This window comes from Falco naumanni, chromosome 12, assembly GCF_017639655.2.
Source record: "Falco naumanni isolate bFalNau1 chromosome 12, bFalNau1.pat, whole genome shotgun sequence".
In the NCBI taxonomy this organism is placed as follows: Eukaryota; Metazoa; Chordata; class Aves; order Falconiformes; family Falconidae; genus Falco; species Falco naumanni.
The window spans coordinates 17491603-17516833 of record NC_054065.1 but is presented as its reverse complement, the minus strand read 5'-3'; the positions used below and the strand labels follow the sequence as shown (position 1 = coordinate 17516833).

Sequence of the window (25231 nt, the reverse complement as noted above, 5' to 3'; positions counted from 1 at the left end):
AGCAACATTTTTGCTGAGTTACATAATTTCATTTATGCTATATAAGTTATTTAGTTCATGCTGCGTAATATTACATGCTCCACTCAGTGGAAAGGCTTTCCATAAAAAGACCCAAGAGGCTGAACTGAGACTAAAGTGAGGTTGGAAAAAATCAGTGTCTGTACAAAAGTTCACTGCAGAGTTTCTTTTTTTCTTCTGACTAAGAAAGCATTTTTCTCCATGGAGACATGATACGGAGCTTTAACAAGAGCCTACTTACTGCTAGGAGCTGTGTTTGTTCCCTGCTAAGGACACCCTTGGGGAACATAGGGAAGAGAATTCTGATTAATTTGTTTCTTTTATAAAAAGAAACACTGTATGCAAAAATCTTCAGCAGCCTTTCTCCTTTCCACTTTCTGGGCATCATAAAGCTGCAGAGGGCATTGACTAGTACAGAAAAGGCACTGGAATGTCAGCTCATGTGGGCGCGTTAGTGACCTGCTCAGGATTTACTCCATCACCTGTGTTTGGACATCGTATTGTATGTCCCATGTTGTGGTTGCCAGACTAAAATCTCCCTTTTTTTTTTTTTTTTTTTTTAACGTATCTTCTTTAGAGGTATACAGAGTGTATAGAGTTTACTCAAAGGAATGAAAGAAAGAGTAATTCAATTTGTAAAGTAGGTTCCCAGCATTGCTACGTTTCAGTGTTTCCCTAAATCTAACGGTGGTTCTGTCTGTTCCTGAACAGAAGCACAAAATAAACATTATTGAGGATGTAAAAGATTTGTGCTACTTTTACAAGCAGATTGTAGTATTTTAAGAGCTTTTCATATACACTGTGTGTTCTCATCTTGGAGTATGTTGAAGGTCTGCTCCCTTGGCTGAAAAATGGGTATTTATGTGAGTGTCGTTAGTTTTTGATCAACAACCTTAGCTGAATTAAAAAGTGAACGTTTACTAAAGTTTTGAAGCTTGAAAAGTGTTGGAGGGCAAGGGAGAACAGGACTCTAAGGTGAGCTTTGGAGGCCATCTGCTAGCACTGAGCAGCCTCCACGCTGTGCATCTCTGTTCAGGTAGATAACAAGGTTACTTGATGTGTTGGCTTTCAGTCTTACCACAGTGTTCTGGGCAGGCCAGTCTTCTCCTTTACGTAACGGAACTGAACCAAAGCACGTGGTTTTCTTAGTCGCTGCTAGGAAAACATGGCATAGCATGCTTTTCCCTTCTTCAGTGTGTCAACAGTATGCTTGGAACTGGTCATTTCCGAGGGAGGTGTCAACATTGGTGTTGCATTAGCAAGTAAAAGAATGTCATCTGGCATTCATGGAAGAAAAAAAGACTTTTTCTCCAGGAAAAGAATAGGGTCAGAGCACGGGACAGGGATGCTATATACCTTTAAACAGTCTGCATTTCATGTAACAGCAGGATGACAACGTACAGGATTGGATCAAATTAAACTATGCTGTTGTAGCTTTGACTTTTGTTTAATAGTAATGTCAAAACTTACACTTGATCTTAATAGGCAGCAGGATGGAAACAATAGGCTTCCATCTGAGGGAAGTTTTTGGCCCAGTATTGTGCTTGTGAATGAAAATCCATCTCCTCTGTTGGACTTATATCATACTAAAATAATATTAGTATTGTTACGCAGTGTGAGGTTGATTGACCTTTAGGCTAGAGGAAGTGTAAGGCTAACAAGTTAAATGCCATTGAAAACAACTATCTAAATCATAAATTCAGACTGACCTGATTGATGCATCTGTGATTTAAGGAAGAAATTTGGAGATGTGGGATGAGATCCAGGACTAAACATCTGAAAGAGAGCGACTGAAGTACTCGACTTTAGTTGATTAAAGATACTCTGATCCTGTTTTTCTCTGCTGTCTTGACCTTACTAAAGTTCAGTTAGTATGTAATGGAAAAAACAACCGGTTTGATAGCAAAATACAGGAAATGCCTTCAATCATGGCTGATTACAGTAGCAGCTTTTCTTCTGTTGGGTTTGTTGGGGTTTTTTTTAGAATGCTCTTTCTATGTACCTAAAACAATGTAGAATAATAACGTTTTGTAGCCCTTTATTTGGGGTGTCCAAGCAGAGCAATTAAACATCTGGCTTTTGATGGAAATGCATGTTGGGAGGTTTTGCACAGGAGAGTGCCACATGACCTAAGTGAGAAAAATTAAGCATTATTACAGGTCATAACTTCAAAGCCTAGCAAATTGTATGTGTGTGTGGCAATTCCACCATGAGTAACAAGACAAATGAATGCACGTCTCTCTTAAAAAAATCTGCCTTTGGCTTTCTCCTACAAAAAAATAGAAGTTTTACAACTGATTTGAATGAAATCTCTATCTGGAAGACAGGAAGCTGGGAAGCAGCTTATGCTGAATATACACAAAGGCTCATATTCATCTCACCTAACTTTAGGAATGCAACTGAAGCTTCCAAGTCAGGATCCTGCTTGTCCTGGAGTGCATTTACAGTCAGTGGAGAAGGTAGGCTTCTTTATGGAACTGTGCAGCCCACATGTTCCGTGAATCATCCACTCGGAGATATCTATGGAGATGACCATGGAGGGAGCCTGGCACAGACTGTAGTACCTCAATTAAACTAATGTCTCATGGGATATATCTTTGTCAGAATCCTGGAAAATACAGGAAAGAAAATTACCATAAAACCAGAGCAAAATATTTCAAAGCTCTAGATACTTTCATGTTTAAGGTAAATTTTTTAAATTAATGGAATTGTGGTTGATTACATTATATACTTTTGTTCTATCTTTCCCATTATTGGTATATGGCAGTAATATATCCTTACTGTGGGTTATTAAGAATTACAAGGCTTCATTGCTGAGGCAACTGAGTGAGAACTGCTAGAGAAATGTAAGATGCTACCTGGATAGACAGCATTTGTTGGCTGTATGTTTTTCTATTCTGCTTACGAAAGCTTCACACAAAAATAGAAGAGAAGAAAGAATTTCAGTAGTTTTGGTTAGGCACAGAAACTGCATGCCTGAAACCCAAGTACTCTTCTCTTTGTGTTTGCATAATTTGTATTCCATTGTTCAAATGATAGTGATTTTCTCATCCTGCCTACTAATGTCACTGCAGAAAAAACCCCATTGCTTCTGGTTTCCAAAGAAAAACTTTTGAACAGATCCGAACTTAATGTGTCAATGGATACATTTTCTTTCTAAGGTTCTGGCTGGATTTTTTCAGAACTGAGTTTTTGAGACTTGATCTGACAAGCTTTTCTAGCTTCATGCCATCCTATCACTGCCTTTCATCAAGTGGTTTTATCAAATAACGATTTAGTATTGTTTTGTTTAAAAGGATTATAGACATACATAGTAGGCACTTTTTGTTTGCGCTCCACCTAACCTATTGTTATAATATGCAATCTTATTTTTACGTTATTTGAGATATAAAAATAAGAGCTCAAAGCATTGAACCCCACAGAGCAGAATACCGCAGCTTGAGTCAGTCCTCGGATAAACCTGGGGACTCTATTGTCTCAGTGGGATCACAGAGGTGTCAGTGAGGACGGGGGTTTATCACATTACATATTTAGCAATGACTTCACACGTGGGCTTTGTAACAGAGGGTGAAAAAGTAAATATCATCAGTGGTAGCACAGCTTTCACCCCGTCATTCCCAGCCTGAATATGTACAGCCAGTTAGAATTTTTTCAGCTAAATTATTCAAGAGAAAAGGTTTTAAAATGGTGGTTTTAACCAAAGTGGAGGCAACGAGAAAGGAAGGAAGGAAATAACCCGAGAGAACTGCTCACAGCCTTAACGTCAGGGCGCTGCTGGGGGTGGTGGGGACCGGGGTGGCCAGGCAGCTCCGCTCAGTTCCGAGCCAGGCGCTGGCCCAAGCAGCTGGCCATCGGCTGTTCGCACGCGACTTTCACAAACAGCTTTGGACAGTCTGTGTTTTCACCCAGCGTGAAACACAAATGGTTTGTAAAGTCTCAAGAAGCCTTACAAAATGAGAAAATCATTTGCTGTCTAGTTTAGCTGCAAGTTTCTGAGGCAGATTGTTTGTCCTGGACAATAGGCCTAATATGAAGGCAGCTCCATTCGTGACGGCTGGGGCAAAAGCTGCAGGCGGTGGGAAGGCAGAGCTGCCCCTGGGATCCAGCACAAAGCACATAAGCAGGGTAAGTCAGGAGGCACAGCTGTAGTGCTACATCCCATGCCTGCCTCAGGACATGGAAAAATCGTTGCATTCCCAGGTAGGGGTCATGGAAGGATGAGGTTTATAAAGCAGTGTGATGCGAATGTAAAGAGCAAACCTCTCTTGAAAAATAAATACAAAACGCTTCCCTCTGTGCTTACCCAGTTTTTGAGAATGTTTTACATAACGCATATTTGAACTTGTACGCGTTTCACTTATGTTCACAAATAAAAACGTGGAAATAATAAGAAAGGAAAAGCCACACAAAGGAGAGCTGTTAAGTGTGATATATTTATTTGTCTGCACATTATTTTAAGGAAACTTCGCATAGCGAGATAAGCAGATCAGGCACTGTAATGTCCTACACTGCTACCGACAATTGTAATAAAGTTCTGGTCAAAGCCATTAAAAAGCCATATATGGAAATTATTTTATAGAAAATGTTTTTATGCTACCAGAAAACTCATTGGTTTCCTTAAGCTACTGGAAATGAATATTAAACCTTTGTTCAATACGTCATTAAGACTTCAGTAAATAGTTAGGGCCACATAATGAACGCGCAGCCACCTTTTCCGTCTCAAGACCTTGCTGACCTGAATGTTCTCTCAGTGGTAGACATTGCTGGAGCAGGTGATGTTATACATTGTGCAAGCCATACTTTTGCCTTGTAACAGCTAGGGTTTGCAGAGCCACAGATAGTAATTGTGTGTTTATCTCCTTCTGATGTCCTTGGTGGGTAGAGAGCAAACTGCCTTTTGCTACATCCCTCCTCCCATCTCTGCCACCCCCTTAGTCCACAAGATATTTGTGCAACAGGCACGGTGATGGATGTTGTGTTATCGAAGGAAAGTAAATGTGTGTGTTTTTAAAAATAAACATGCCTGACAGTGTCACTATGGTCACATTAAAAGTCAGCGCTTCCCATTAAAGTTTACCCTGCTGTCTGAACTATCACTGTTTTCTTCGATTAAAAGTAGCTATAGTAGCTCTGGCTTTATTTGAAACCAAGTCTGTGCTCTTAATTCATGAGCCTCTAGCCATTATACATACTGATACACACCAGTATGAGGTGGATTCGCTTTATTCCAAACATAGCACCGCTGAAAACCAGCGGTTTTCAAATCTGCACAGCAGGTTTTTCTGTCTGTTGCTGAGTATGGCTCTGCTATAGTTTTTGTGATAGACAGTGTCTTCATTCTTTGATGATATTGAGTCCTGTAACAGTGACAAAGAAAATGTGTATCATAAGTCAAACAATTATTTAATGGGCCAACATAAAAGTAAAGCAGAGAAATTCCAAGATTTACACATAAACACAGGCAAAACTTCCTGAGATCTTCTACAAAAACAAAAGCAGCAGAACCATCTTTTTCTCGCCATTGGTCTCACTCAGGTTTCCCCCTGCTCCTCCCTGATAACAAGAACTGCCCTACTGTCATGAATCCACTTATAAGCATGAACAGTCCAGTGCATGTCCTTACTCCATGGGCAAGGGAGGTCACATCAACTGGTAGAAACATTGAATTACACTGCTGTTACAGCATATTTATGCACAGTAACATCAGAAAATATGGGCTCCTTCTTTTCCGTACGTTTTTTCAAATGGGAAGAAATTATTAGTTTATGTTTTCTTAGAAGTTACATTTTTGATTTTCCCATTTATCTCTGATCTGTTGCAGGGGGGTGGGCAAAAAGCCTTGCTAATGTGTTGTGTCTAAAATAAAGCAACAAAATAATCCACTAGTGGAGTACAGTCCTAATGTATCTGTCCTGTAGTTTAGGTATTGAAACAGATTAAGTTGGTGAAAGCTAATCACTGAAGAAGCTAACATCAGAATATTAAAATTGTTGACATTTCTTTTTGTTTTCTGACCAGTTCCATGTATGACTATCTTGTTTAGACTGTAACCTAGTACATTCATTATTGATAAATTGAGGACACCAATGGTTTTGAAGAAACAAAAAGATTTTGGTGAATTTATCAGTCTTCCAGAAAATGCAATTTCAGAGTGTGCTGCAAATGATCCAAGTTCTGTGATATTTACTGCTTGTGATTGCAACTCATGTTGAAAATGCAACTTTAACTAAAAATATAGTAAAGAATAAATCTGTGCTGGGTACAGGAGAGACTTGTTGTTTCAGGTGAGCATCTTTATCTCAAAAGCAATTTGGATGTCACTGAGTAAGTTAGAAAGTGATTCTAGGAATATGGAAGTCTTACCTTAATTAAATTGGGGAGAAAATTAATCTTGTTGAAATTGCTAATTGATATAATAAACATATTACCTTCAGTCATGAATTTCAATAACTGGAGTAACTAGGGAATGATTCTGATGGTTTTCTATGTTGTTGGGGAAAGTTTCCTTTTTATCTTCTGTGGTTTCTTCTGTGAACAGCTTGTCTGTTTAAAGCCTGCAGAGAGGATGTGATTTTCCCAGGCAGGGGAACAATGGTAATGGTTTCAAATACACTATTGAAAGGGTTTATTGCAGTGGAAAGCCACCAAAATAAAATGGTTGTTCCATAGCTACGTACTTTAGACTTGTGTTGCTTGTGAATATTTCCTCTTTGATGTTCTATAGATGTTTAGTAAGGTACAGTCCTTCACTGAACTTTCATCCTATAAAGAAATATTCTTGCTTCCAGTGTTGTTATTTGTAGATAATTATTATGCCTCATTCTAACCCACACTGTGAAATGTGATTGCTTTCTAGTTTTGTTGCTCATTCAACAGTTAGAGTGGAAGCAGATGCTGTGGATATATTTCATTGTAAAGTGATTGCTTAAACCAGCTTGTGATCATGTTTCTCAGCTACTTGATCTTGTTCTTCAAATATAAATTTATTTAGTCACTAATGTTTACCATGTTCAAAGGCTACTGTTAGTAATGTTTGGCAGACTTTCTGATTTTACTGGTCAAAACCCATTTTGACTGTTTAATTGCCTTACTTTCAACACAAAAATAATCTGTTATCGAAATGACATGTGTGACACACAGGGCCACGCATACAAGGTGGTTATCTCACTGTTATCACGGCTGTCGGGAGTCAGGCTGTAAGAACCCAGTCCTGCGACGTCCTCATCCACTGAGCATTTGTAGGAAGCCAGGACAGTCAGGGTCTCATGGCACTGGTGGGTGGAGGAAGGAATGAGCGTAGAGGAAGTTTTCTCACAGGTTACCTGCTGTTCTGACTTGCACAAACCTTTCTGTTATAATCCTGATCCTTTCTTGAGATCCTGCCAATCATTCCAGCTTCTGAGGTGATTGTGATGCTGGCAGGTATCCAGAAATAGAAACCAAGGCTTAAATTTCTGTTCCAAGCTCTCTGAGAAAGAGGAAAAAAATATTTTAAAAAAACCAAACAAAAAACCAAAACATTTTTTTGCAATTGACTGCTCGAGTCAACTGAACTGACTTTACAAAGTGCCTTGGCAAACAAACAAAGGAGAGAAATAGCTTAATGTAGCATTACTGCATTCAAGTGATCTGGGCACTTTCCTGGCTTAACTGGTTGGGTTGTTTGCAGTTGCATGTAATTACTCAGGTTGTAGGAACTCATTTTGTCAGACACAGATGACTTTCTTAGTTCCTACAAAAGGAATGCAAAATGAGAAAAAGAAGGATTTAATAGACCTTTGTCATTGAGCTATTGGACACTTACTATTTGGTGTGCTCTGATTTAGAGGTAGACAACTGGCGCTAATACCAGGAACCAAATAAAACACAAAATGGTTCAGAATGGATCGTTATGTACAGACAACTAATTTACATTCCAGATAGTGATAGCTTTTTGAGATGTAGGAGAACTGGCTGTTTCTTAGAACAGTTCTGGGGAGATAATGGGTCTTAAACTAAAACTTATTTTTCCAGTGACACTGTTGCTCTGAAAAGACAACCTTCCTTGACAACTCTCTTTCTGTTACTTTTTCATTTGTTTCCTCATCACTGTCTGTTTTGGTTTAGGTTTGGGGTTGTTTTGTTTTTTGGGTTTTTTTCCTGTGAGGTGCTAAATAGCACATTACCTATTCTCTTGCATTTATTTAGCTAACTAAGGTTTCGTTGTCCAAACTTGCATAATTAGGGTGTTTTTTTTGTGGAGTTTCTTGTTCAGATTTTTGTTGTTCTTTTATTTTTTTTAAATCTGGCAACTTTACATTGAAATAATGGTTTTGAATGGCTTTCAATGCAAGTACTTTTCTGGACTATGATAATCTTGTGGGCTAGCTATGAATGTGGAACTTTGGCAGACTCCCAGCTTACCTCTTAACCTCCCATCTGTATGTTAATGGAAGCCATGCTGCTGTTGTTTTAGCCTCTTCCAAATTTCTTTTTGAAACTATGATGCACTTTGTGATAATAAAAATCTACTGGTATTAAACTTCTCAAGAAGTTCAACAAGGCCAAGTGCAAGGTCCTGCATGTGCGTGAGGGCAATCCCAAGCAATACATGCTGGGTGGAGAATGGATTGAGAGCAGCCCTGAGGAGAAGGACTTGGGGGTGCTGGTGTACAAAAAGCTCAATGCGGCCTGGCAATGTGCTCCTGCAGCCCAGAAAGCCAACCATGTCTGGGCTGCATCAAAAGAAGTGTGGCCAGCAGGACAAGGGAGGTGACTCCCCCTCTCTAGTCTGCTCTCATGAGACTCCACCTGCAGTACTGCATTCAGCTCTGGGGCCTCCAACATAAGGACATGGAACTGTTGGAGTGGGTCCAGAAGAGGACCATGAAGATGGTCAGAGGGCTGGAGCACCTCTCCTCTGAAGACAGGCTGAAAGAGTTGGGGTTGCTCAGCCTGGAGAAGAGAGGCTCTGGAGACACCTTACTGCAGCCTTCCAGTGCCTAAAGGGGCCTGCAGGAAAGTGGGGAGGGACTGTGTACAAGGGCATGTGGTGACAGGACAAGGGGTGATGGCTTTGAACTGGAAGAGGGTAGATTTAGATTTGATATAATAAGGAGGAAATTCTTTACTGTGAGGGTGGTGAGGCACAGGAACAGGTTGTGCAGAGAATCTGTGGATGCCCCATCCCTGCAAGTGTTCAAGGCCAGGTTGGATGGGGCTTGGAACAACCTGGTCTAGTGGAATGTGTCTCTGCCCACAGCAGGGGTGTTGGAACTAGATGATCTTTAAGGTCCCTTCCAGCCCAAACCACTCCATAATTCTGAGCAGCCTCTTCAATTTCATCAGTTCCTGTCATAATGATTTGTATTATGATCTTCTTAACAGTCTGTTGAGATGGTGGCTGAAAGTGGTTCCAAGATTACATCAAATATAATTATACTTTGATTTCTTTATCTGAACATCTTGACTTTTTGAAATACAGCTTGTATTCTTCTTTAGCTTAGGCATATTCAAGATAACAGTGCATTTGGAAGGTTAAAAGCAACAGCTACAAGCTTATTTCCTTCTTCCATCTGCAAGAGCTTTGTCCTATTGTTCTCCTTGATCACGTTGTACTTTATATTACAGTCTTGTCTTAATGGAGGTCTTTTGATTGTAACACTTGTAATTCATGGGAACAGTGGTTTTGGGAGTGCACATGATGTTTGGAGCAGGAATCTTTATTTTGTTTATTTGACTTTCTTGGGGGAATAAAGCTGCTGATATCTGCCCTTGCATTGGTGTTGGACAATTCTTGCAAATCACTTTCCAGAGATGGGAAAAGGTGGTTATTTGAGGGGTTAAATGGTTAGATGTAGGGGATTATTTTGTAGCCAGCTGGATCTTGGGTTATTTAGGAACTCATTAAAAGGATGACCTTAAGAAATGATAAAACATGTAGTCTGCTTCAAGGGACCTTACATGGGTGACCAGCTGAGGACCTACAAGAGCAGCATAACTGGAGATAGCCAAGTCTGGTGTAGGTCATATTGCTTGCAACAAGCATTTCTACAGCCAGTATATGCTTCAGCTACATAAAGCATACCTGGTAAAGCTAGTTTGTGTGGGAGACAGTGGATTTACTGTTAGTCAGGTAAATCTGACTTTGTTTTGCCATGTCAGACTTCTTGTACATGCACAAACCTCTTTGTAAGAAGTGTCTGATTTACTGCACAAATGTCCAATGATTATGCAGACCTTGAGTACTAAGTCCACTGTGTGCCAGAGATACCTGATTTTTATGTTGTCCTGTGTGCATGCCTAAGAAATATATGTTAAATGTGGGCCAGCATATTTGAAAATTTTGAAAAAGTGTCAAAAGAAAAAAATAATAAAATCTAGCTACTGAAATTTGGCTGATAGGGAGAAAAGAGCATTTCTGGGAAAATCCCAGCTTACTGTAGCCTTGGACATGTCCACAAAACCCCTTAACATAATGCAGCCTTGGAAGAGTTGTTTAATCATTTAATGTGTGTGAAAGCTTCCACCATGTTGCAGCACCTGCAATTCCGAAGTCTGGTGTCTGATAGGGAGACGTTTCTCCAAAAGAAATCTTCAGACTAAGGTGAAGGCTTCTCATTCTTCACTCAGGTGGAATTTGGTGGCATAAAGGACTTCTGCAAAAAAAACTGTATCTTTTTGTAAGCTTTTGGGGTGCAATTTGTTTTACAGAGGCCAGCATGGGATTTTGTTCCTCTATCTCATTTAGAACTTGCCTACACACTTTTTTTTCAGTTCTACCTATTAGATTTTTTTCTAATTATTCTCGGAAAAAAGTTCTGATCAGAAAGTTACTACAAATTCACCCAAAGACATGTGTTCTGCTTTTGATTCTCACCTTTGTTTGCATTCATACATACAATGCCTTCATTTATTACTGTGTATTTTTAATACATGACAGAGGTACCTAAAGCCTAGACAGGAGTATAAACATAAAATGATCCATGCAATAAAAGTGGGGGGTGGGGGTGTTTCCTTTGTTTTATGCTTGGTTTATTAATTATACATGATAAAATGTTTTTAATTGGGGTGTCTTTTCATGCAAGTGAGTGTTCTTTTATGCACTGACTTTCTAGAGGCTTTTGTAGTTTAGTCTAAAGCGAGTGGCAGGTAACTTAAACAGTACCTAGCATCTATTGTGTTGGAACATGCAATGACCATCAATGGTATATTTAGAAAATGTACAGAGGGCAAGACAGGAAAGGTGGATATCCCTTTCTCAACCTGTTTTTAACCTCACCCAGTTTAATAACCAAAGAATTGTGTGGTTTTGACACAAAGACATTTGTACAATGGAGAGACAGAGACAGCTGCTAAGATGTGTTGTTTAACAATGAATGCAAAATATTCCTGTGAGATTATTTTTGAGCAGGTTTAAACTGCAGAAAAGAATGCTCCCAAAGATGAGAACTGTTGGTTTTCATCCCTCTCACTGCAATCTGAACTTTGAATTGCTGGTATGCATTAAGAATCCAATTCAAAATAATCCAAGTCTGAAAATGCCTATTAATTCAACCCATATGACAGAGTATAGATTAATTGGTACTCCTTACTTTGTGCTAATGCAGAAATTGAGAAGGGTTTCATAAGACGTTGTTGACCTATTTCACATTTTAGATTCGTAGCAAACAAGACTGAGCTCTTTTCCAAACATTTTCCATGCTGTCTTGAATACAACCGTGTTTTCATGCAGCTAAAGAGGGAGTAAAGGTCTGGTCTTGCAAAACGCTTGTCATTGCCTGCTTCCTTATTGCCTTTAACTAGGTGACCTGTTTAGTGACTGCTTCCAACTTTTCATGCACACGTGAAGAATGGTTTCTCAGTGGTGTTTGTGAAACCATCTATTTGTCATATTCCGTGTTTTTATGAATAAATTCAAGAGTACGTGATCAAAATTTGAGAGTTGATTTAATTTTGGGCCTTTTTATTTCAGGGACCTGAAACTGGACAATATTCTTCTGGATGCAGAAGGCCACTGTAAACTGGCTGACTTTGGGATGTGCAAAGAAGGGATTCTGAATGGAGTGACCACCACAACCTTTTGTGGCACACCTGACTATATAGCTCCGGAGGTATTTTTTTGCACTGTACTAAGAATACGGATATTATCATTCACCAGACTGTTACATGTGTAATTTTAGATACTTTGTGCATGTAGATGAAAACAGTAGAAGATGCAAACTAGGCTGTTGTGTAGTTTTGCCTAGGTAATCTTGCAGAAATTGATTACTGCTCACAAGCAATATTTCACATTGATAGAAGTGACAAAGCATGTTTTTTCTATTATTTGTTTCCTGAATTAACAGTATTCTTCTCCATACACTCATCTCTGACTTGGCATTATTGTGAAAGCACTTACTAGCCTTTAAGGTGTTAGACGCAACTGAGTACTGCCAGCACTGGTCTTTAGTAGTTATAATTTTTTTTTTTAATTTTTCATGAGACTTAGAAGGGCACATTCGTATGGAAGAGACCATGTTTGGTGTCATTTTGCCTAGTGTCCCTGTGGGAATATAATTTTTTTCCATTCTTTAAAGTATCTGTGAGTGAAAGATACTGTGTTTGTGGTATTTCTCATCATATGGATGAACAGCAAATATAGACTTGCATAGAAAGGTAGAAAATTTCCATATGTATGCTGCATATCCATTGGCAACACCCAAAGTAATTTCAAGCCATTCATTGAGTAAAAGAAATGGCTGAGAATCACGCAGATTTTACGTAGCCTAAGTTGTAATATTATGAGATGGATTTCCAAGTGCCTAAAATGAGTTGGTATTGTACAGTTAGTCTTCTAGGCAGACTTTGCTCAGTTTAGTTAGTAACCTGTGCATCTTCTGGCTGAAGATTCAGTGTGCTGATTTAATGTAAAAGTGTCATTGCTTTGTCTTTCATCAACCATAAATTTGCAGCAGGGAAAAATGTTAGTTTATTATTTGTTAGAGATGATAAATTAGAAAACTTTATTGTTAGTGTTCATGGCTGTCAAGCTTTGGTAGCACAAGTGATAAGGTGTGAATCATATTCAAACCATCATGATATAAATGTGTGTCTTACAGAGTTTGAAAAGTATTACGGTGTTTAAAAGAAAATAAATACCAGTGTGATGGTTTTGGTTTCATATGAATTCTGTTCTGATTCAGGGTATTAATTGAGTCCTTTGACAAATGCTTTGGAAATTTTTAGTGAAAAAAAAGCAATAATAAGATCCGAGGAACTCTTACATGGAATCCTGTTCTCACTGAAGTCAGTAACTCAGGCTTCCGTTTTGTCATCTTAATTGCAGAAGTTTATCTCCTGTTTCTATTTCTCTTGCATCATGGTGGTATGTTTCAATTTTCTGTTCTTTAGCAATACTTGAGTTGCAAGAGTGCCCAGAACACTTGAAAAGTGCATTTTTGAAGAGTATAAATTTCTGTAATTAAAGTCTATAAAATGTAATATCCATTCAACTAAGAATCTGGCTGGGATCCAGACCTCTGTATTCAATGTTAACTCATTTTTGGTTTTATGTTAAGACTGAATTTGGTTTTATGTTGGTCATGATTCCCAAATACAGCACTGAGCTCACATGTCTTCTGACTGTAGTGCTAGTGTTGTTTAAGGGGGTGGTGGAGTTGTTGCCATTCTAACTCATTTTAAGGCAGACAGCTTAGACAGTTGCCCACTCTACTTTTCCCAGTCCCCTGTCATGCTGAAACTTTGCAGCCAAACTACAAGCTTCTCAGTGAAAAGTAGCCAGGAATTAAACTTGTACGACACTAGTTCTGTAACACCAGGTAGTACAATAAAACTCCATCATGCTAACCTTCCACTCCCCACTTAAATTTACTTGCTACAATGTTGAATTGGTGCCACATGAAAAGTTGTGGAGTGGTAGCCAGTTTTTCTGAAAGCGAGGGAAATTAAAGTGAGTGCTACAGCCATGCATTATACAGCGTTTTAATGCTGTAAAAAGAACTTGAACAAAAATGCTTTTGGCTTCCTTCAGCCCTACCTAAAGGACTAGAATAAATCTCTCTGATGAGCGCCATGCAGCATTACAAGCTGGTTCAGTTTGTTTGTTCAAGATAGAGACAAGGAAATGTTTCACATTTTCCACCAATCTGTTTTGTATATGTGATCTTTTTTCCCCCCTATAGCGTGACCTGCTTTAAACAGTTTGGAAGGATATACAGCTCTCTTGCTCATGGGCATACTCTTTTACTCAGGGGACTGATAAATTCAGTCAGTACTTCTGAGAACAACTATGCATTGACACTTAGCTGTGTTTAGTGCAAATTGCCTGCGTAAGAAACCATGCCTGCCTGCTGTTGCTGAAATCAGTGTGGGATTTAGTCCTGCTTAGGCGCTGTTGGAAAGAAGGGGTGTATTATGTTGAAACAGCAAGTGTGCAGCCGAGAGTTTTATCTAACTTGTCTATTCAATCCAATCTCTTTTTCTGTACCAGATCCTCCAGGAGTTAGAATACGGCCCATCAGTAGACTGGTGGGCTCTGGGTGTTCTCATGTACGAAATGATGGCTGGGCAACCCCCCTTTGAAGCTGACAATGAAGATGATCTCTTTGAATCCATCCTCCACGATGATGTCTTGTATCCAGTCTGGCTCAGTAAAGAAGCCGTCAGCATTTTAAAAGCAGTGAGTCTTCCATTACTCGATTTCCTCGTCCTCTTCATGTTTTTGTTGTTTTTTTTTTTTGGGGGGGGGGCGTTACTTGATTAAATTGAATTTGCTGAAAGTTGTTGAGAGCAGTCACCGCTGGGAGTTCAAGCACAGTTCAGAGTGCCACTGTTAGGATAATGGGGCCTGGGATAAATTACACCGCTTGTGGGAAAGGAACAGAATGTTTGTATTCCACGCAGTTGTACACTGTATAAATCTGTGTACTGCAGATTCATGTTTCAGGGAAAACCCAACCAACTAGAACTGTGCTATCACTTTGGCACTTTATATGCTGCATGTTCACTAGTGGGGGAAGCACTACATAATTAAAGAAACAATGTTTTTATTTAACCCACTTAAAAAATTTCTTGTTTCTCTGCCTTTCTTTCCCTATCATCAAGATAGGTTGAAAGCCCTTTATTTGCAGTTGCATATTCTATTTTATAGTTCACATAACACTTTGAAAAGCAGTCTTACTCTGGTGTAATTGTTTCTGCCCTGATTGGTGGTTTTCAGTGACTTGACAGAAATGTGAGTCACTAAATGCCACAATTTTTTGGATCAGTCAAAATGTGTTACTGGGTAACTTCAGTTTTCAGACTGCCTTTCCGAAATCAGGTTTACTTCATTAATATGACACTGACATAAATCCTTTCTTCTATACTAGTATCATCCGAACATAAAAAGTAAAACAAAACAGAAGCAGTATGCCAATCCCATAGGTTTTTAATTCCACTTTTCCATCTTCTTTGAAAGTGGAAAATTTCTACCTTTCCACATCTATTTTTCTTTCAGCATCTGCAGTAAGGTAAGGGAGACTTTCAATTAAGAGGGCAGCTGGTAAAGTCCTGCAGAGATCTTCATACAGGGTTACATTTTGAAACTTTACATAAAACTTGAAAAATTCTGCTTTTAACACCAGTGGACAGGTAACACTTTCGGAAGAAATGTTCATCTTGATCTCTTAATGAAAATATCTTCAGGCTCATTCTAGCTGAGAGAGGGAGGTGCTCTAGCAGATGATTAAAAGCAGAAGTCGAAGTTAAACCTCTCAGAAATGTTTGCCGGAATATCTCTTTTGTTCCATTCACTGTAGTGAGAACATGGAGGATTTAATGCTGACCTTTGCACATATTCTCCTGTCTCCCCCCAGATAGGTCTCTGATGACTTTTTATTAGCTGACATCATACTTTCATGCATCAATTTTTGTTTCCAGACCTTTCAACTATTTTCAGTTCAGCAATTAAAATGTATGGACTTGAGCTGTAGAATTCAGGCTGATACCTAGGATTCAGGGTATTTTTTGGGGCATGTCGTAGAGAAAGGGTTGTTGTCAATGTTCATGTCTGCATCTGAATTTCACTGAAGTCCAAGAGATTTTCGGTAATGTTTTGTTTTCACAGTCTGTAAGATCTGTGTTCCTTTGTCATCCACAGGCTTCTTCAGTGAATCTATATTAACCGATCTTTCTGTTATTCTCAATCACAGAAACATTTGTTGGAGGGGAAGAGTTTAACTCTTGGCCAAGTGTGTAGTGTAAGAGCCATTGTAACTATTAGGAGAAGGTATTTATTTGACAGAGAAAAGGGAGAAACAGATTTGACAGTCAGAGCCTAACTATGTTATCTCATTGGTCGTGCAAGAAGTGAGATATCTGTTTGTGTTATACATGTCATTCATTAACCACATAAATGCAGACACAGAACTGGGCTGCAGATGTGAGCTGTGTACTTTTGTGACTGTAAGTGCAAGGGTGTTAAATCCTCTAATTACTTCTAAAGCTGACTTTGCTGTAAATTTTCATGAGGCTGTTTTCCTGGGTCTACATTTTGATACTAGGCATGGTGGTTTGTATTTTGCTGTAGTTGTAGCACTTCTTTTACATCTTTCTGTCTAAAGTTAATCCTTAATGCCATTATAAATCTTAAAAAGAGAATTGCATCCATTAAATAGGATTGCACGATAATAGTAGAGCATTCCTTATTGGGCAAGATTTTAGTTGGCACAGATTGATATAATTTAATGGAGCTGTGCCTCCTTATACTTAGCAACCTGCTGCCTATGCAGCTATGGTGTAAAACATATTTGAAACTTGTGTTCTTCATCTGATTCTTGTCCACATTCTGTTAAGTGAAGAACAGGAAAAACAGAGGAAAGAAAGAGGCGTCTATGTATTTTACTGCTGACTGGTAGCAAGGGATTAACTTTGGAACACTTTGTTTCCTCACATTGTGCTTTGAGACATGGGTTTTATTCTTTAGAAACTGTGTATTTTTACACTCCTCCAAACAGCATATAAGGAAAGTTTAATAAGAAGACATTCTCTTGTATTAAGCAACAATGTTTTTGTATTTTCTGAAGAAACAGTTTTCCTGTTTTTTCCAACAAAACACTAAGGCGGATAATTTTACAGCTCAGCACTACAAGGTAGCACATTGCTTATCCCATGAAATCCCACAGATCTTATTAGTCCTCTTTCTGTGAGTTGACAGGAATTGCTATTTAAAATTCTTTCCTGTCTGGTAGGGAAAACAATTCTTCATTGAAATTAGCTCTGTGCTTCTCTGCAAGCAATGGAGAGAGGTTGTGTCTGCAGTGTGTGTTCACTGTGTACCCAGGTGACTGATCTCTAGGTACAGAAGCAAAACACTGCTTTTAAGTTGTGCCATTTATTTCAAGAAGCAAAATTTTGGGAGCCTGATGATTCTTGATTTGGGCCCCAAGTTGCATGGCTATGTCAGCAACCTTTTGTCTCCTGTTGTCATTTAAGTCAGTAGGAACTCTGATCTCAAAAAGCTTCTCTTTTCATAAAAGAAGGTTCCTGCCTTAATATGGGAAAACAAAAAGGCAACATTTAATGTCTGTGGCTGTCAGCTCCGTTGGCAACCATCTCTTCAACACTGTACAGTTAACAGCTGTCTCTGCCCTCACAGTTGCATCATTGTTGATGCTGTTGATAAACAGGGAATAAATTTCAGCTTGTGCTTCAGAAATAGAAGCTGAAAAAAGTCAATATTTATTCCAGAGGATGAAATTTATAGAACTAAAAGTCCACTTAAGAAGTTTGAGATTATTTCATTGTATCTGCCTATGATAATTCTGTTTGTTGAAGTATTCATTCTTAAAATTTGTTCTCCCTGATCATGCATTTCCAAGTTCCATGAAGTCTGTGAAGTACAGTACTAAACTGTACTATCTAGTTATATATTCGTGTCCTGGGCTTCTTAAAAATTACATGTTCGGATGTTTTCCCTGCCTCTGGCTTAAAACAAAGATAAAACATTGCAGATACTAGGATCAGATTTTACTTCTTTGATACCTGGATTATATGGTACAAAAAGCGTATCCTGTAGTTTCAGTGTTCTGTTTCTACAGAATGTGTGGCTGCTGGTTCCTGGCCTGCTCGCTCCAGTCCTGGAGGTGAAATAAAGCAGAGGAATGTAGGAATGTGTTTTGTGGTTTTCCAAGAGACCTCACCAAAGTACAGTAATCCTTTCAAAACCTTTGCTTCTCCTGCTCATTGAAAATATGGCCTGTAGTTTAGATACGACTTGTCCACTTGCAAAAGAACTTGTGGAGCAGCTGAACACAAGACCAAAGAGGATTGTCTTTGGAGTGGTGCATGTATGTCAGAAAACAGAGAGAATTTCCTTGCTGATCTATGTTATATCATTAAAATCATAGCAATGGTATTCTCCTGGGGATGGTTGATCTAGCTATCTAAAACCATCTTAAGGGCTTCAGTATCCACTTATCTAGTAACTGGAGTACTAAGGCAAGGGTATGCATTGTAGTAATTTATTTTTTTGGTAAGGGTGTCTTTTTTCTACAGATATATAGTATAATGTGGTACCTAGGTTAAATAGGCACTGGACAATTATCACATTTTGTTTCATGTGTACACTTTTTTAAAAAAATTAAATGTTATAATAATGGCTCCATATAAATGTACGGCTAAGTTTGGCGTAATTCTATAATATGAGTGTGTGATGTGTACAAGAACTGCATTTGTTGGTACTTGAATTACAAGGTCTCTATGTCGACACGCATTGGGGAATAAGTAGAGCAATTGCTAATAAAAGGAAGAAATAACAGAGCAAAATTAGGATAAATATTATCAGCTACCATCGTTTGATATCAGTGTCTTACACCGGTTGTGCAGCTTTTTGCTGAAAGGAATAGTAAGAGTTTGAAAGTGAGAAGTCTAGAAATTGCCACACCAGAGAAGGCCAGTTAGTTCCAGGTGCTTCCAGTTGCTGCCACTAACAGTGTGCTAAAAATGAAAGGCAAGGTACAAGTTATGTCATGAGGGAAGCTTTCTGCTGGTACTGATCACTCCATGTATTTCCTGAAACAGGACATGGGCAATTGACATAGCTCCAGGTGCTCTTCTGGCTTGTATTAGAATGAAATCCTAGAAATTAGTAGGAAGGTTATGGCTTTTCGTGTGTCTGCTTGAATGAACTGTATGATTCTGAAACCTACATATCCAAAGGAAATAAACAACAGTAAGCATAATATGTAAGCCCTATCCCCCAAAATATTAGTTAAGATAGAGCAAATAAGAGCTATCCTGACTATCTGTTTGGAAATGTCTGTGGAGGGTTGAATATTTTCTTTCTTTCCTTGAGTATTTTTGGCCAAAGCTGGAACTAGAAGTGCTGAAAGAGACTGTTCCTGTAGCACTCCCAGCCAGATGAAATTAGGAGGTCTCAGCAATCAGTTGAAAGAGCTTCCTGCAGGAAACGTACACTTCAGAGTCTCTGAATCTCCTAGTTTGCCTGGTACCTCTGAAATTTAGAGGGTCATCCTTGTTGTTCGTACAGAAAAAATAACTTTCTGAAAGGAGGCTGTCTCTAAAATCTAGGTTTTAGGAATTGTAAATGTGTAATTGGACTGCAAATGGTTTCCAGCCACTGCCATCCATGTTTTAACTTTTTCTTCCTCTCCCTCCTCCCACCCTGTAGTTCATGACAAAAAACCCCAATAAGCGACTTGGCTGTGTGGCATCACAAAATGGGGAAGACGCGATTAAGCAGCATCCGTTTTTCAAGGAAATTGACTGGGTTCTTCTAGAACAAAGGAAAATCAAGCCACCCTTCAAACCTCGGATTGTAAGTAGCAGTTTGCGTAACATTCAGAGAAAACTTGGTTTGATAGATCTAGTTGTTGGCTTTTCTGAGGTGTGAGATTATCTGATGCAACATTTGGGGATTGAAACAGTAACATAAAAAGTGCACTGAAAAGATTGCCTCGTCATTTTTTCTGTGAAGGTAAGTGTCAGGAATAGATTTAATGCACAGGAAGATGTCCGTGTTCAGTCACATAAACCATGAGAGGGTTCAAGGCCCTGTTTTAATTATTTTCCTGTGTTCCTAAAGATACCTTGATCGTAAGAGTTTATTTCAGTTGAGTATATACTGTATTTTCTGTGTGAACTCTGCTACAGTCCTGCATTGCCAATGGCCACTAGATTTTGCAGTGAAAGACAGAGGAAAGAATTTCTGGTTAATATTTTAACTGAAGATATTTGAAAAAATAGCTTCCTGGGGCATTGTGGTTAAATAAATTGGTGTGCTTATATTTTCCTGGGTAATAATCAAGTATTTCTATTTTAAAGTAGCAATAACATGTAAAGAGCAGCTCCACATGCAGAAACTACAAAAGCCAAACAAAAATACTTTACTTATTCTTGTCTTCCTCTGGATGAAAATACTTAGTTCACCAAATGTCAGCTTTTCAGCTGAGAATGTGTGCAGTTAATTTGGTGCTTGAACAGTATAAGAGAATAATTTTATGATAAATCCTTTGATTTTTGTCTTTTGACTCTGCACATTTCTAATCACAATGTTTGATTTGACGGTAAATATGATGAAGATACTTATTTGTTTCTTTATTTAGGTAGTTTACAAAGGTATTTAAAAACAAACCAAACCCAAACCAAAAAAAACAAACACCTTTGGGCTCAACACTGAATTCTAACTTAAATTTAGAGGTGAAAAAGTCCCCTCTGTTATTGCACAATTGATGTCTGTTGCATTTAATGCATTTACTTTTAGTCCAGTGAGATGCATGTCCCCAAGTTGCCTGCGTAGGTGGTGGCAGTGAGGCAGCCTGTCCAGAACTGGAGCCTGACGTAGCTTCTCAGAGTCCCACTCTTGGACAAGTCTCACCCTCTGTAGCTATGCAGAAAGAGCCCAAAGAGATTGACAGCTGTAAGTGAAATTTAGCCTTTATGAGTGTCTTTCTAGGAGTAATAGTAACATACAGTGTTATCATATGAGGAAGTTTTTAATGTATTTCTTTGAGAATGGAAACGTAATGTGGTAGCTGCAGGCAGAGGGATGCCTGAGCCAGCCCCTGCCCTGGAAAGGGTCCAGCCAGCAGGTCATGCTGGCTCCCTTGCCCTGTTGCCCCGCTCTGCTCTGGAGGTGTGACCAGGCTGCACCGAGTGCCTGAGCTGATCTACAAGTCTCTGCACTGCTGCAGGAAGTGTAAACCCCAAGTTAACCACATTTAGTATCTGTCTGAAGCCTATTTAATACTGCAACTAACTGCTTTCCAGTTAGGTTCCACAGCGCTCCAGTGATCACAGCCAGCCCCAGTTGGTGTTCAGCTGAGTCGCGTGTGTGTAGCTCTTTGCCTGTTTTCAACAAATTTGGCCTTTCATCTCACAGTAATTTTTGTTGCTTTGCTTAGTATTCATCAGTAAGACAGTTACCAAATCAGGATGCACAATTCCAAAGTAATTTTTACTTAATGCCTGCATCTAGCAAGACCCAGATTCCTCAGGTCTAGTCTGTTTATTGGCTGTTCTCCTTTCGTGGTCAAGATGCACAGTCCCTTTGACAATACGTATTTTTACAAGGCCTTTATTATTTTTCGAAGTATTCCTGCTGCAGTGGTACTTCTTAAAAGTCAGGAGGCATTTATTATGTGAGATGTTTTTATTCACTGCTGATATAAATACTTTCTCAGTGCAGCTTCTTTCTCATTCTGGTAATTATTTCACTTCTGTTACATTGTAAAGTCATTCCTATTTTATTAATTTCTGTTGTTTTGTTCCTTTTGTCCTTTTCTGCTTTCTTTAATGGTATTTTAGTTGGCTATTTCAGCTTTAGTAGTGGTTTCAGATTATTTTGACGTAGTCCTTTTTATAATTTTCAAGACAGCTGCTTGCTCTTTAAAAAATTTTAGGATGATTTTATCTCTATTTACACCTTTTCTCATTTTTCTTCAGGCTGCTTCTGTAACATCAGATTTTCATACTACTTCTTTCCATATTATATACGCCAACTTTCTTTATTCTACCAAATTTGATTCCTGCAGTTTAGTAGCTCTGTATGCTTGGGTTTTTTCTGAACTCTTGTTTTTTATGGTGGTGAATTCAGGTAATATGTAGTCTGTTACAGGCATCCCTATTACTTTCATGTTCGCAGTCTGCTAAACTATTCCCCAGTAACCTGGTCCTATCAACTTTTACTGATAACTTTGCTACACTTAGAAAGGATATACCTTACATATTTACACTATGTTTATGATCTACCAGCTGTATAACTTTTGCAGTTGTTTGGATTTTGTTGTTTTGTAATTTTTGGGCAGGATCATACTGAAATTTTTACTTGTTCTGTTAAAACTGAACAATTTATTAGTTGGAAAGTAAAGTGTGATATATCTGTAGGCTGGAGAGGAAGATCACCTGAATAAAATTTAATTATTAATTATGCACCTTCAGAAATGGTAAAGGAATCTAGGGCAAAAAATTTCAAATACTGAAAAGATGGTTTTGGATACTTGCCAAGCTAGAGATTGCACTCACTTTGAAAAATACAGGAAAGAGGGAAGAAGGTGAACACTAGTGAAATAAAGTCTGCTTTAAAATCTGGATAGGGAGTTTCTCTCTAAATTCAGTTGTGGGTGTAGCATTGAGATTCATTGATTCAGATTAACAAGCTTAACTGTTCCATAGCTATGGAATAACTACGGAAAAAACATAACTAATGCCTGCATTTGGGATGTTTTCTGGTTTTTAACACCTTTCAGTATTGATAAAGGACTTTTGATTATTTAAAAGTGACTTGTAATATTAAAAGGGGATTAAAAATATATTTTTTTAATCTTATGTTCGGGGAGCCTAGCTCTGTGAAAATATCTATGAGAAGAGAGGCCAGATTATTAGTCAGAAAATAGACATTCTTGCATGTTATGTGAGTGTACATGTAAGTAGGAAAAAAGCATAAAATGCATATATAGTCATTTGTGCATTCAAATTGGGTTTTGCATGCACATACAAAATTTTGCTCATGCAAGAATGCATATATTTACACAAATATTCATCTATTTTCTGACCAACTGTTAAGGTGACTAAGGGGGGAAATTTTATAATTACTATATGATACAGACTTTAAAAAAAAAAAATATCCATAGGATCTATTCGAATGAGCTCTGGGCAATGTGAAATGCTGATGCTAAACAGGTAAAGTCATTAGAGAAAATCGTCAAACACTGAGGTCCCATCAGACAATGGAATAATCTGCCAAGGGAGGTCACAGAGGTGCTAGTGTGGAAACACCTTGCTTCAGTTCCTCCTCACTACTCCACTGCTCCCAAAAACACACAAGTTCCTTGCTTAGCACAGCCATCTTCCTCTTCTGTTACCTTTTATTATTACTCTGCCATAATAGATTTTCTGAGGAGCTATATTACATGGTGCTGTAAGGCTTGTGCTTCTCAGTTGTTCAAGTATGTCTTTTTAGCTCTGCCAGCCTTAAGACTGAATTTTTCAGCTGGACTTGGAAGAAACACGGCATGGCTGTTTATTAGCCAGACTTTTGAGGTCTGTGGTTTTTTAAAATCTCATTCACACTGTGGATGGATGCAAATATATTCCTTATTATACCAGAACTATACCATCAGTGTCCTTCTAGTTTGTACATAATTTGATTATCTAGTGATGTTTTAGAAGCTGCAATTTCTTTCCTAACTGTTTTCAGCCTTGGAATGAAAATTACTGAAGTCTAAAAGGTCCTTGAAAAAGAGACTATACTTTCTGAAGGCTTGCAAGAGTGCCCTGGGCAGAGCACTCGTACAAATGGCTGAGGTTTAGATTGCTAAGCAGTGACAGGAGTGCCACACCAGGTTGTGCTAAGTACAGACAATGGAAGCAGATTTGATGGCCCTGAAACCTGCTGTGAAGGATCTTTGGCTGCTCCTCCAGCTTAATGTCTTGGAATAGAGAATACAAAGGGTGAAAATGCACTGGGGACACCTCCTATGATGCATATTTTCTACCAGCCCTTCCTTTCATAAATCCAGAATTACGAGGCTTCTCAGTGGCAAAATTATTTACACATATATATTATGTTTTACCATACTGAGGGCTTGTATACTGAGGGCTTGTTCCATGTAGAGCTATTATAAATGTTAGGCTACTATAGAAAAAGTAGTCGTTCTGGGGTGCGTCCATTGGAAATCAAGCAAACTTTTGGACAGCTATGAAGAGGATATTTGTTACACCTGAGCTCCAGTGACCTTGACACTGTCTCTTGAAGATCATTTCTGCTGTTCTTCAAACCCAATTCTTAATTTCACAGACTGTCTTGAAGTTTTCTGAATATTTTTCTTGCCTGCTGCTTTTAATGCAGACTGAATATGTAATTGAATATGCAAGAAATAAGTACAGTTTTAGTGCAGACAGATATCTTTTCTCCACAGCCACTGTTGTGAGACACAAATCCCTTTGAGGCATTTTGTTCCTACGTTGAGATATTTTGTCTCATGTGTCCTTCCTGGAATTTGATTCTGTTTGGAGAATGAAATTTCCCTAATCGGTAACCATAAGATCAGGCTGTGGTTTGCAACATAATTTATTGCCCAAGGACCACAAAGGCCTTGATAGTATTCCATGATTCTCTGCTCTCTGTCTTTTTTTGTTTCCATGTTTATGCTCCTGGCTTAGCTGAATTGCTTATTTCAGTTTTCAAAATGCATTTGCCACGTTACAAGTGAAAACAAGGGTGCAGTAAATTAATTTATTACCAAAGTCATTGATATGATTGTAGGTGTGGTAGATCTTGTTTAGTGACATGATGGGATGATTCTGTCTGTCCTATACCAAATAATAAAATATGCATTAAAAACAGCAATTGAAACAGGTTGCTGCTTCACCTTTAATGTGTATTGATGAAATTTATATTGTGCCAAGTTGTTATTTACTGGCAAAGCTTATATTTGAAACAGTGAAGCTTATTTACTGGCAAAACTTATATTTGAAACAGTGAAGCAAAGGTATATTTTGTTGTATTTTGCCTTTTCCTCAGTCTTCTCCGTATCTTATTAGATTCCCTGCAAGAAATTGTGTGCCATTTCTGAAAGCACAGCTGGCCAGCTGCAGGCTTTCCAGACTGAACACGCCACTCACATCAGTCAGTGAAGCTCAGAGAGGTGTGCACAAGTGGCATAAAGATACATGATAACCCAGTCATACTTGCCAGGCATGGAAGAACATCACTGTCCAAAATTTGTTGCGT

General features: G+C 38.6%; 1 protein-coding gene across 3 annotated transcripts in view; it reads left to right on the top strand.

The window, feature by feature from the left end:
* The window catches only part of PRKCE (protein kinase C epsilon), a 293940-nt gene that overhangs the window by 251625 nt on the left and 17084 nt on the right, over window positions 1-25231 (top strand). For all 3 annotated transcript variants that reach the window (XM_040612167.1, XM_040612169.1, XM_040612168.1), the window contains 3 exons: window positions 11972-12110; window positions 14489-14677; window positions 19670-19816. In XM_040612167.1, the coding sequence (XP_040468101.1) occupies window positions 11972-12110; window positions 14489-14677; window positions 19670-19816 (475 nt within the window). The remainder of the gene's footprint in view (window positions 1-11971; window positions 12111-14488; window positions 14678-19669; window positions 19817-25231) is intronic.